We start from the raw sequence: 13,758 nt of genomic DNA, 5'->3' as shown, positions 1-13,758 counted from the left end.
CAAATTATACCAACAGTCTGCTTTGTGGGACACACCAGAGGAAGAGAGACTCTCCTATATGTGCCAAGGAAGCAAAGATATGAATATTTGTGCAAAATTGTCCTACCAAGGCATTAGATAAAACTCCAATATCCATCACAAGAAAAAACAATACACTATGGGTTGTTTTTACAATAGAAACCATAGAGCAGTGGAAATCAATGAGATGGAGCTGCATATATCAGCGTGAATGAATCCCACATACTATGTTAAGTATAAAAAATAAAAGTTCCAGAATGCTGTATACAGCATAGTAGCATTTGTATAAAATTTAAAACATGCAAGTAATGTTATACATTGCTTCAGGATTTATACATATGTTTCAGAAGTATAAAATCACAATACACACCAAATACAGGACAGTCATTTTAAAAGGAACAACAGACCATAATAGCAAAATGTTAACAGTTTGCAAAGATAGCATGGTAGGTGGGTAGGTCCATGGATATTTTTATATTATTCTTTATAAATTGCAGAATAGAAAAATGCTTTTTCAACTTAGTGATTTTAAATCTGTATGTATTCAGATGAAATCACACTTGCAAAAGCTCTGAATTTTTAATACAAAGTAAAAAGTGCTCTGAAAATAAAGGGTTGTTCATGATCAGGAGCAGGATGGAAACCTGTTTTCTTGATCAACTTGATTCTTTTCGGGGGGGAGACAGGGCCAGTTTGAAGTTCAGTGCATCAGGGTCCAGACATCCCTGATCTCCAAGACCAAAGTCCATCCTTAACTCAGCTCCAAAACTCGGAGAGAAGGAACATAGGAGGTAGTGTAGAAGATAGCATGTGTGTGGTGGAGGTGGGGGTGGTAGAGTGAAGGAGAGAGGGGTCTTGGGTCCGGTCCTTACACCTTCTCTCCATTTGAGGCCCTTGGACAGGGCAGGAGGCAGTGTCGCAGGGCATGCAGAAGCTGTAGGGAAAAACATTCATCCATTAAGTCCACAGATGTTTGTGCACACACGCTATGTGGCAGGCACTCTGCTTAGCTTGGGTTCATGGCGCATATCAGAAATGAAGCCCATACTGACTACACCCACTTCCTGAGTTCTGAACCCTCCCCCATACCCACATTCATCTGTGTTACGAGTCACTCCATCCAAGTCCCCCAGAGAGGCTCCATGTGTTGATTTTTGGAAGACTTTAATCATTCCAAAGATATAACTGAATATACAACAGTTTATGAGGGAGAGGGTTTTTGGAGTTTGGGTCTCAAAACTTTGATTTTTATCCCACCTTCACACCTTGGACCCAACCTCCAGGGTCCCAGAAAACTTAATTGGAAAACTTCAAATTTCAGGGCTCTAAATAATGCATGAGAGTTGAAACTCTCTGAGAATTCCAAGACACATTTGGAGAAAATAAGATTGTTCACAACCTTCCCTTGAGGCTGGATCATCGATGTGACTTTATGCGCTCACTCTGGACTCCTCTTGCCAGCCCAGGAAAGGGGCCCTGATCTCCCTCCCTAAGGACTAAGGCTGCCATCAACTCACCTGTTACAGGTTCTGCCACCTGCAGATGTAAGTGACCACAAAACCGATCACCAGCAGCACTTTGAATCCCAGGAGGAAAGCCACAAAGATAAGGGCAGGCGTCGCTGGACCTAAGGGACAACAGGCAGAGGTGACATCAAATGGAGCTCTGGGATTTAATACGTCACTCCACCTGGAGACAGAAGTGACCCAGTTGCTCACAGGATTAGATGTGAGCTTACCTGGGCTCCCAAGGGGGTTGTCTGTGCTGTGGGCTGCTGCGGACAGTATGAGGCTGGCCCGGGTGGGAGGCTGTGCCTCGTGCTGCACCTTACAGGTGAGCACACGCTCGGACCCCTGCACCGAGGCGTTCACCAGCTGCAAGCTTTCCAGGGTGTAGGTCCCATCACTGTTCTGCTTCGGCGTGGGCTGCTTCTCTCCCTGGAACGCACGGCAGTTCTCCATCCAGGTGAGACGCACGCTCTGGGGGTAGAATCTCTGCACGTGGCAGGTAACGGCCACCAAGTCCAAGGAGGGTGAAGCCTGGGACACTGTTACTGCAGGGGGAACTGGCACAGCCCAGAGAAATCAGACAATGACTGTAGGAAGTTCATGTTGGGCACTGGGGGGCTCCTTGAGGATGGGTCATCTGCCCAGAGGAGGAGTTAGGTATTGGTTAACAGGTGTGTGAGTAAGTAATCACATGATTGTATGAGTGTGGGAATGCATGAGTGAATGCGTGCCCGAATGGAAGCGTGGAATCATGAAACCACCCTATCTTCACTTTCTTTTTCCATTATGGTCATAAAAGACGAGAAGGTGACCCTGAATTCTATTTGAGAACCTATGAACCCATTGACTCCATGACTCCATGACTGAGGAAAATTCACAGACTCTAGTCCTCATGACTCCAAGATACTAATATTTAACATAGGAAGGAACTTAGGTTTGGAGAAGTTAAGTTTTTGCCCAAGGTCACAAGGAGCAAAGCTGGGGTTACACCAGAGACAGTATGTTTTCCCGTTTGCTATTCTGACACTCAAATTATAAGGCTATAAGCATTCATGATTGCTGGCTTCTGGAATTACGATCTGAACAATTCTAAATTTTTTTCACCCAGATTTTCAGCTGTGACGTAGAACGTATGCATACTGAAGAAAATTGAGGGGATTTAAAATACTAAAAAACATTCAGTGGTTCAGTAGGATTCAAATGAACACACAGCATGGTGTAGTTCTCACACTAAACCAAGGGATGGGAGAGCCGGGTTCTGGTCCTGCGCTGACACCACAGCCACATGTGAGGCCTTTTGCAAGTCACCTTCCCTCAGTTTCCAAGACCCTTATTATAAAATTGTCCAAGATGAGATCATCTCTCATGGTCCTGGTTAAGAAAGGCTTCAGCTCCTGGTCTCGTAGAGAGAGTAACTCCTCATGCAGTACAATTTGAAAGAACTAAGGGTATGTTTGTTCCCCTAAATGTTGTTTCTTTATATTCAACCCACCTCAACCTATATAGTTCTGTCAATGATGCTGTAATGGGTGGGACAGCCAAGGCAAGACACCATCCCCAGGGGTCACTCTCTGTTTGGTCTTTCCCAGGGATCCTTACCAAGCAAAGAGCAGGACCCTGAGAAAGTGTTGGTGAAGTCCTGGTAAATGAGGTGGTGACGGGGAGAACAGGCCAGGGCAAAGCACCACCAAGCAAGTGTCATGGGCTCCACAGGGTGACAAGGATGAGTGAAAGGATGGAGGGTCTCAGATAGACCATTCCAGCCACCAGTGAGTTATCTGGGCTGGAAGGTGTCCAGGGCAGTGCCGGGAGAACAGAGACCTGGGCACCACTGATAATAGCCGTTTCTGTGCACTTGGCTGTGTTTGAGTTACTGCGTGTGTATCATTTCATCCTCACAAAACCAAACGATGGAAACGCAAACAGCTACTTGATACCAGAAAAGAACAGCAACAAAAAGCCACTTAGAAGGACGCTACACAAAAGCAGGCCTCAGTTCAATGAAATTGTCAAAGAGGAATTGGTTGAAACTGCATCTTAAAAATTATTTCGATTATAAAAATAATTTTACTTAATTTACATTTTAATTAAGTATAGAATATAATGACAACTATGCACTAACTCTTAGAAGGAACAAGTGTTGGGAGTGTAAGGAAGCTGGCATATTTTTTTCCTAAACACTGATACCAAATACCATCAAATCCTTCATTTCAAACTTCACAATCATTAAAAGGTAAATTTTGAAAAGTGATGTGAAATTATTTGACTGTTCTGTGAATTTTAAGGGGCCTCTTTTAATTAAAGTGTCCTCTTCTGAAGTGCCCACAGAGCCATTAGGATCATAGATTTTTTTTTCTTTCATCTTTAAAAGTTGGAAGATTCACCTGGGATCCCAGTAATTCCCCAGCACCATTTACATCAATTACTTGAAGTACATTTTGCCAGACCTCTGGTTTCACTTGGCAGTGGATGTGGATTCTGTTTGCTCAGTGCGGTCTGATGTTGCCACACTTCAATCAAGGCAAGACCCACCTGCTAGAGCAGAGGGATTCTAGGCTCCACAGCTCCTTCCTCAGCCACCTGATCTCAGGGCAGTGATGTGGGGCAATGCCACATCTCACCTGGGATTCCTGAAACACTTCCCCGATGTTCTGCCTTGATTTCTCCATAACCATGAAACAGCACCCAACTGGTGCAGACACCTCCTCTGTGGGACAGTCCTGAGGCAGAGTCTACACAGTTCCTCTGAGGGTCCCCAGGGACGCTGAGCATCAGTCGTCCACAGGGGCACCCAGTTCAATAATTCACCCCATTCCCTGTCTCACTTTCCCCGTCTCTTACCCCAGCCTCTCTCGATCATCTCCCAACCACCTGCGCCCAGGACCTAGTTTCAGGCTCTGCCTTCAGGGGAACCCAAATAAAGACCCCCACAAAGATATTTCCATGATAGGAAACCCAACCTAAGATGCAGGCAGTGTTGAGCAGGGAGGGTTTAGAGTAGGGGCTAATTAGTAAATAATTCATTTGTGAGTATTTTTATTATCTATGATTTTTTGCATCTCTACACAATTGTCCAAACTCCAGGGGATTATATAAAAATACTCAGATAAGGAGGACTCCCTGCGTTATCATTTTCCTATTTTACAGTCAAAGATGCCAAGTCTGAGAGACCTGGCGTAATCAGCAGGTGGTCCCACAGCTGGTGAACAGCAGAGCCAGATCCTGAATTCACGTCAAAGGCTATCCCTCCCCAACTTCACACCCTTGGGCAACCTTCCCTTCTTAAGACCTCAGTTTCCTTCTATAAACCACTAATGGAACGAACAGTACAGGGCAGTTGTACACAAGAAATAAGCCAGTGAACATGATTGTGTATACTGACTGTGCTGTCCTCATTGCAGTCATTAATATCAATATTTTATTCATGCAAAATGATGTGCTTCCTCCCACAATAATAGCAAAAAAACAAATGAGGGAAATATACTATAAACTTTAAAAGTCCTAGAAATATTTCAGGAATTAATTTTACTGCTGTGCAACCTGGGACAACTCACTTCCCTCCTCTGGGCGTTAAGGTTGTCGTAGGCAATGAGATGGCCGCACAGATTCCGTCTAGGCGTGATCTGAAGGAATTATTTTTACCATGTGATTTATAGACCTGTCAAGCATTGATCCAGGCGAGGAAAAGCAAAACCACCAAAAAACAGATGGAAAATTAGGTCCTGACCCAGATATGAGTAATGATCTAAAGGCATCATTGCATTTAAAATTTAAGGGTTCACAAAGGCCCTTAAATCCTCTTTATATAAAAATAATTATAGTAATAAATTAAATTCCCAGGAGATGTTTTGTCTCAATTTACAAATGAAAAGACTGAGTTCTGAGAGGTGATGTGAATAGTAATAAAAATGAATAAGAATAACAAATGCCACTTCTCCGTGTTAACATGAGTAAGAGATGTGTTGCTTACTTTCCCAGTATCATTTCACTGGGTCCCTGCCACAACCAAAAAAAGGGATGTCCCATTTATCAGTCAAGGAAACTGAGGCCCAGAGACATCACAGCCCAATTCTGCACTAACCAGTCTGAACAAAGAGATAGTCCTTACCACGGAGGTACTGGTCCAGGCTGATGGTTTTCTGGAAAACCAGTGTAGACCTGTGCTTGACGTGGCAGAGGACGAGGGAGGGCACGTCGTCAGCTTGCAGCGGGACGAGCACACTGCTGGTCACATTGTAGCTGTCCCCCAGCGAATGGACGCTGGTCTGGGACTTTAACAGTCTGTGGTTGTTTTTAAGCCAGGTCACAGTAACCTGACCTGTGGGGAATCCGGGGGACGTGAACGTCAGCTGGATGCTCGAGCCCGGCTCAGATCGCTGAAGGGGGCCTTTTAAAGCATAAGAGTGGCCGCTCCTGCCTGTAAGAGAGACCCCGCCTGTGAGAGGACGCAGAGGAGCCAAGCCCAGTGCGAGCAAATCCTCCGTGTCTCCATCTGGAAGCCCCATTGCCCCCTCTTCCATAGGGTATGAAGGTTACATTTTATAGGAGTTCGATTTTGAAGCTGGTATCAGAGACCAGACAATGAAACTACAGGGACCACAGCGGTTTATAAGGAGGCCAGACTCCCACCCACACCTCACGGCCAATACCGCATCTCACGACCCTGCTTACTGACCCACTGAGTTCTTGCTGGAACCCTGGGAGGTGGGAGCCAGTGTCAGCTCCAAGCCCAGAGCCTAGGTAACTTGTCCAAGCTCCTCAGCTAGTCAGTAGAGCCCAGGCTGTTAGCCAGGCAGTCAGGGCCCAGGGTCAGCGCCTAGTGACCAGGCTCAGCTCTGTCCTCAGTCCCTGCGCAGGAAAGGGTGTCTCACTGCTCCCAGGACAGGTCATATGAAGGCAGGTGACACAGAGAAGAGGTAGGAGCATAGGCTTTGGGGTCACACTCAGGCCAAATTTGCATTCCCAGCCCCTCTGCTGGGGGAGCATGTGCTACTCAATGCTCTAAGCCTCAGTTTCCTCATCTGTAAAACGGGGGTGATTCTTAATTCTCAGTTAATAAATCCAGTAAAGCAACTAGTGTAGAATACTATGAGGCACGTAGTAATCTCTCTATAAATGGTAACTATCATCATCACATACTCACAACAACCATCTAAAGAACTGTTACTAATTGTATTTCTTAATGTTAGGGAATGAAAAGGCTCAGAGAGGATTAGTGACTCGCCCAAGGGCCACACAGCACACAGAACTCACATTCCAATCCCAGGATTCAGACTCCAAGTCAGGGGCTCTTTCTGTTACATCACAGCTGCCTCTACTTCTCCAGAGTCGTCCCCATAATAATCCATGAACTTCAACATTTTCCTACTTTCAACCCAGCTCTGGGCTGGGCACCATGGAGCCTGCCAACAGTCATCAGGGAGCACCACTGTGTGCCCCATTGCCTGGATGCCAAGCTGGGGGTCAAGGAAAGGAGTCCCCATTTCGTCCGCACCTGGTTGGCAGTAACAGTTCTCATTGCACAGAGGAGAAAACTGAGCTCAGAGAGGGCAGTGCTTTGCTAAGGTCACAGATGGCCTGTGGCAGCCCTAAGAGGTGACACTGATCCATTTGAATCCAAAGTGTGGCCACCTCCAAACATAAGAGCCAGTGTCAGCTCCAAGGCTGTGAAGGTCTCAGGACAGAGGTATAAACAGTCAAGCCGCTGGTCAGGACTGGCAGGAGGCCCCGTATTTTCAGTGTCAATTGTGGGAACTGAAAGATGTGGGCAAATGTGATCATTCAGGAAGAAATAAATTTCAGATTAGAGTATTAAGAGGGAGACGTGAGAAAGAATTAAGATAACACTAAGATTTTGTTTTTAGGCAGGATGGAAGGAAAAAATACAGAAAACACATTGAATCTGTGAACAGGCAGCCCTGCCTCCTAACCCCAGCTCTGCTATTTGAGATCCCTGAGACCTGGTCCCTCTGCTGCCTGTCCCAGCTGTCCTATGTCAGATAACATATGAGAATGCCTGGTACACAGTAAATGCTGTACAGGGGGCAGCCAACGTGATCAGAGGCCCGGAGGTGGGAGTGTGCAAGGGGCAGGGAGCTGAAGAAGGGTTTTAGGGGCCAGAGGGGAGATGTAGCTGCAAAGGCACTTTAACACCAAATAGAAGGGGACCTGATGTGAAAAAAGGAAGTTGCCCTTCCCTGCTGAAGACCACAGGGCACGCCAAACAGCTGCACAGGGAAGTGGGAGAATCAAAGTGATGTTCCCCGGGGGTTAACCTTGCAGCTGTGGGCCAGAAACATTTATGCAGGTGAAGGAGAAAAATTCGAGCAGAAAAAACTCAGCGTGAGTCAAAAAAGAAATACTGTTACCTGCTTCTGATCAGAAAAAAACTAGTTTGGAGTTTTTCGCTCAGATCTGTATATCCCACTGGGTGGATGTTTTTCTTATTTCTGCTGGACAAGCTACTACACTAGAAACTGACACATTGTAAACTGACTATACTTCAGCTTAAAAAAAAAAAAAAGGTAGTGGGGTCATTCCCCCCGAGAATTCTTAGAGCAGGCAGAAAAAGCCAGTTCTTTCAGGGAGAGATGAAATGCAGGGTCAGTGCCCCTGCTGTGAAGACGTGTGGTTCTGCAGCCCAGCATCCTGTCTTCCCTTTCGCTGGTGGTGGCTTGGGCTATGATACCGGCTGCCAGCGCAGCCGCTCACACTGCCTGTAGGGAGCTGTCCTAACCAGCTTCCTGTGGTTCTGGAGAGCTGTCTGTCCACGCTCTGGCTCATCCTTGGCTGGGCTAGACCCGGCCACTTCTAATCCTCCCTTCTCTCCACCTTTCATCCCCTCTGGCCCATTCATTCATTTTCTAAAGCTGATTCCAGTTGGACCAAGGAAAGCAGCTCGGTTTCCAGGGGCTGAACTGCTGGTGGGCAGCTCCCCCTAGTGGAGAACGTCATTTAGGACACAAAAGGCAGATAGGAGAGAGATTTGATCAGGGTAGGGGAAAGAGGAGAAAAAGAAGGAAAATGAGGGGCCTGAGAGGGAAGAAAAGACAAAGAAGAGGAGGAGGAAGGAGTGGGAGAGAGCAAACCCAGTAGTAGAGAGAATGAGAATCTTGCACCTGCACCTTCCCTGTTTCCTGGCTCAGACAGTCAAGAATTCTGGCCTCTCTTTAAATTGACTTCCAGAGGGACAGGGGATAAGGTCAGTGGTAGAGCGCATGTGTAGCATGCATGAGGTCTTGGGCTTGGTCTCCAGTACCTCCCTCAAAGAAAGAAATAAATTGATTAAATAAATATTACCTCCTCCCCCACAAATATAACTCAAGAATAAAAAAAAAATAAACAAGTTTAAATTTTCTTCCAGAAACTGTCAGCTGAAACAGTTAAAGTCTTCCTAGAAGGGACTTTGGTGTCCAGCTGCCCGTGATCTTCCCGCAGAGAACTTTCAACGAGTACATGGAATTGGGGAAGGAAGTCCCACTCCATCTTCTTGAGGAAGGCGTAGGAGAGGGAGGAATAGAATCTAGGGGTGAGTGCCTGAGAGTATTACCATCAGCCCCCAGCATCCCCTCTTCCTTCACCTTCATCCCTTGCTGCCCTGAGTCCCTGACCTACTGCTGTTCGCACTCCAGGCAGAGGGCAGGTGTTTTCACCTCTGACCTTCTCAGCTATGCTGCCCAGAGAGGCTGGTGAGAGGCTGCACCCACCTTTCCCCAGGCTGGGTGCCTGAGCCTGCAGGGTGATGTTGGCCTGGACTGGGGGCTGCTCATCCTGGACCACCCAGCAGGCAAACTCACTCCCGTTCAGCGTGGCCTCTGCCTGCCAGGTGTGCTCCAGAGAGTAGGTCCCATCTGGGTTTCTGGTGACTGGCGGGGACTCCACGGTCTGTACCTTGTGCCTGTTCTCCATCCAGGTGAGGTGCAGGTGGGAGGGATAGAAGTGGCTCACATGGCACGTGAGATTCACTCTCTGATGCACATGGATTTGCATCCCAGAGGGCTTGGTGGTGATCTTCAGGGTGGGGACAACTAAGCACAGAAACAAAAGAATGTCTGTTGAAATTACCCCTGCCTGTTCTATGTCTTCCTCTCTCAGGAGCCAGCTCTAGATCTCTCACTCTTAAATTAGTTACCTGTATGAAAAAGAAAGAAATCGCGGGGGAGGGTATAGCTTAGTGGTAGAGAGCATGCTTAGTATGCATAGGGTCCTGGGTTCAATCCCCAGTACCTCCGTTAAATTAAAAAAAATCGCAAGTAAATAAAGCTAATTACCTCCTCCCAAAACACCAAACAAACAAAAAACAGAAATGAATTTTTCTTGTATGCTCAATGTAAGGCAAACAGAGCTAAGCAGTAATATTCATTAAATGTGGGTAGGGGTACAAGGGTGTCTGCTGTATTAGTTCCTGTTTGAAATGTTTCATATCATGAAATATTATTTTAAGAATTATCAAATATGATTCTCATGAGAACAGGGACAAAATTTTATTCATCTCTGTAACCCTAGCACCTAGAACAGTGCCTGCCACACAGTAGTCATTGATGAATGAATTCATTTATGCTGAATAAATATTAAATATCTAAAATTAAAAATAATAATGAAGTTAATAGAACAAAGATGTTTGGAATGGAAGCTTCGTCAGATAATGATAAAATAAAATCTACATAATGATAAAATGAAACCTGCATAAACAGCTTAAATATGGTGTGGCCAGCACCGTGCCAGGTGCTTTGTAAGAAATAGCTCCGTTAATCCTCACATGAAACCTACAGGGCAGGTCTTAATTTTATTCTCATTCTCAGAGGAAAAGGAGGCACAAAGAGGTTAAGTAACTTACCCAAGATCACACAGCTTGTGAAGCGGCACAGCCGGGACTAAGCCTAGGTGGTTGGCCTCAGGAGCCCGTGCCTTTAACACCGCTACCAGGATGGCCTCGGCCATGAGGGATTCCAATTTCCGAACCGTGAAATGCCGCTTCGCAAAAGCCCTAAATTCTCCGAAAGCCAATGCTGTCAGAAAACGCTGCCCCCACCCTGCCCTGCTCACGCACCTCGGAGCACTTGGGAGAGGTTCATGCGCTTCCGCAGGGGCTCCGCCAGGTGCCTGTGGGTGACTTCGCAGGTCATCTCCGACCAGACATCTTGACGGTCCAGGGTCACCCACACCTTACTGGTGACTGTGTACTTGGCTTTGTCCTCAGTCACCAGGCGCTGAGCTGAGGCTGGATGCTCGTCTCTGTCCTTCAGCCAGGTGACATAGAAATCGGAGGAGCCGAAGGGGCCAGCGGTGCAGTTGAAAGCCACCAAATTCCCGGCGGTTGTCCTCTGAGTGGGGCCCATCAGAGAGATGGAGGGCTGCGCAGCTGGGAAAGAGAGCGAGCCGCATCGCACACTCTGCAGTCGGGAAGAAGCGCCGCGGCGCGGCAGGCCCTGCGGACTTCCTATGCGCCCTGTCTGGTTCCAGCCTCGGGGAGCTTATAGACAGATGCTAACAAGTCAGCAGGCAAATACAGAATTACAACTGGGCCTCCATGACTTCAGGGAAACCCAAAGAGCACAGATGTAGGAAATGCCTGGAGGACTTAATTATAGAAAGGTGGTAGGAGAAGGGTTCTTGGAGGAGGTGATGTCTTGAGCTTAAATGAGGAATGGATAGGAGCCAGCCATGGGAAGGGGCAGAGGAAGGACATTCTAGAAAGTGGGAACAGCCAGTGAGAAGCACCTCAGGCAGGAAGAGCTTGGTGGACCTGAGAAACTGAGAGGTCTTAAGACTTAAGCATCGTGACCAAAGAGGTCCAGATGGAGAGGAGCCTTGTGAGACATGGGGACCCTTTGATTCCACTTTATGATGGGAAGCCACTGGAGATTTTTGAACAGAGGGGCAAGCTGATCTCCTTGGCATGTTGTAGTAGATAATTGGGGCTGCTCTGTGGAGGATGGAAAGGAGGTGGGCAGGAGGGAGGCCAGTGAGGAGGCTGGCTCAGACCTCCAGGTGTGAGGTCATGGTGCCTGGACCAGGGAAATGAGAAAGGGAGGGACCCACTTGGAAGATACAGCCATCAAGACTTGGTGATGGACTGGAGGGAAGATGAGCGACAGAATAAATTATGAATAAATGATTCCTAGGCTTTTCTCTTGAGCATCTGCGTGGATGGTGGTTCTAGGTTTTGAGGTGGGGCTAAATGGATCAAGTTAGGATGGGGGAGATGTGGTGAGGAATCAAAGGTTTCCATTTTGGACAGAAGTGAGAAGCCAAGAACCTCTGCTGGCAGGCATGGTTGGCCGGCATGGCTGGCCCTCCTCATCAGGTCCTTCCCATCGACACCCCAGTGAACCTCCAACCTCTGCTTGCTCACCTCCAGTGACAGGGGGCTCTCTACACCACAGACAGCTTCATCCATCCTCACAAGCTTAAACTATGACAGTACTCTGCTCCTAACGTAGGATCTGTCTCCCAGAGTCATCCTGACGGCTGCAGGGGCTGGACTCTTCCCTGTCTGTCAGGACAGCCTGCAGAGATCTGAGAGCAGGGGCTTTTCCCAATTTTCACTGCATCCCCTGAGCCAGTATGTAAGTTGGGTGCTGGGGACACAGATGTGACAAACAGGACCCCTGCCCCAAGGCTCTCAGATCTCCTCTGTCATAGCATGAGGCAGCCCAGTTTGGCAATCCCTGCCCGCTCTGAGGGTCTCTGTGGGCAGCATTCAGGACTCACCTGTGAGTCCCAGCAGACAGGTGAGCAGGAGGGCGCCCAGCGCCTGCGCAGGTGTGGTGGTCATGGCTGGAGGCTCACGATGTCCCTGGAATGTGCTGGCTCCAACTCCTGGATGAGGATCTATGAGAGCCCAGGAGCAACCACCTGACCTCCTGACAGCTGAGGGCGGGCCTTGCGATTCCTGGCCAGCTACCCACCCCCAGGCCTGGAGCAGTGGTTTGAGCTGCAGCAGGAGAAGTGGTTGCTGTGGCCCAGGTTTCCTTCCAACCCCTAAACCTGGGGTTCTTTAGCACGGAAGGCGTCTGCTGCCTTTGGCCTGGGCACTGACCATCTCTGATGCCCCCTGAACCAGAGTAGGAAGGGGCCAGGCTCCACCCTTTCTCCGAGGGGGTGAGCTTCCTCCTTGCTGAGCAGACATGATTGAGAACCTGCATAGCCCCGACCCAGGGATGGCTTCTGGGACCACCGAGTGGATTGTGTGGTCCATCTCTAAGGACCACATCTGGAAGAAAGGTTGGTGCCGGGAGCTGGACATACAGAACCAAATAAATCAGAGCACAGACTTGCACACCCAGCCCCGCCCACCACCTCACTGGACTTGTACCATGTCAGCCAGGGCTTCTCCTGTCTCCCAGAATTGTCTGCGAGGCTCCAAGTACAGGGAGGATGAATGTTGAGCGCAGATTCCATTGCTCTGGCTTCTCCCCATGGCCGCTACCATCCTCCTACTCTGTTTCGCTTCCCAGTTGTGAGCCTGGACACATGTCTACCCGCTCCCAGCTCAGCTCTGTCCCCAGAAACACTGTGTGAGCCACGTACTGCGTTTTAGATGTTCTAGTATTCACACTGAGAAAGTAAAAAGAAACAAGCAAAATGAATTTTAACAAATACATTTTATTTAACCCAGCATCTGAAAGGGTATCATTTCAACATATAAACAATATTAAAAAAATAGTATGGTCTTTTACCTTATTTTTTCCTTTAGTCTTTGAAATTTTCAACAGTTACAGTGAAATGTAGTCCAACCCAAAAAATAAAGTTGTGGTTAACAAAAAATATCTATATTATACTGCTTCTGTTTTTAAATTTAAAATATTTAAATACAATTAAAACCTCAGTCTCTCTGTGACACAGGCCACGCACAGCTGCCACATTGGACACTGTGGTTTTGGATGATATGTTCCTTCCTCAGGAAAGCCTTCCCTGACACCTCCTGTGGGTTCGGTTACTTCTCTTGCATAGCATCTATCAGAGCTGTAATTTAATTTTTTTTTATTGAAGTATAGTCAGTTACAATGTGAAAACTTCTGGTGTACAGCATACTGTCCCAGTCATGCATTTACATACATCTATTCACTTTCATATTCTTTTCATTAAAGGTTATTACAAGGTGTTGAATATAATTCCCTTTGCTCTACAGAAGAAAGTTGTTTTCTTATTTTTATATATAGTGGTTAACATTTGCAAGTCTCAAATTTCCAAGTTTATCCCTTCCCACACCCTTGTAATTTAATCTTTA

General features: G+C 47.3%; 1 gene segment (V, D, J or C); it reads right to left on the bottom strand.

The window, feature by feature from the left end:
- Positions 1–579: 579 nt before the first annotated feature.
- LOC116279124 (Ig heavy chain C region-like) lies at positions 580–12,312 on the bottom strand. The segment is given in 7 exon segments: positions 580–952; positions 1,536–1,645; positions 1,757–2,083; positions 5,635–5,943; positions 9,233–9,553; positions 10,576–10,887; positions 12,240–12,312. Coding segments are annotated over 6 exon segments (1,440 nt in total).
- Between the last annotated feature and the right edge of the window lie 1,446 nt (positions 12,313–13,758).

This window comes from Vicugna pacos, chromosome 19 (genome assembly GCF_048564905.1).
Source record: "Vicugna pacos chromosome 19, VicPac4, whole genome shotgun sequence".
NCBI classification, from domain to species: domain Eukaryota; kingdom Metazoa; phylum Chordata; class Mammalia; order Artiodactyla; family Camelidae; genus Vicugna; species Vicugna pacos.
The sequence above is the reverse complement of the archived record's forward strand: the minus strand, read 5'-3'. Positions and strand labels throughout refer to the sequence as shown.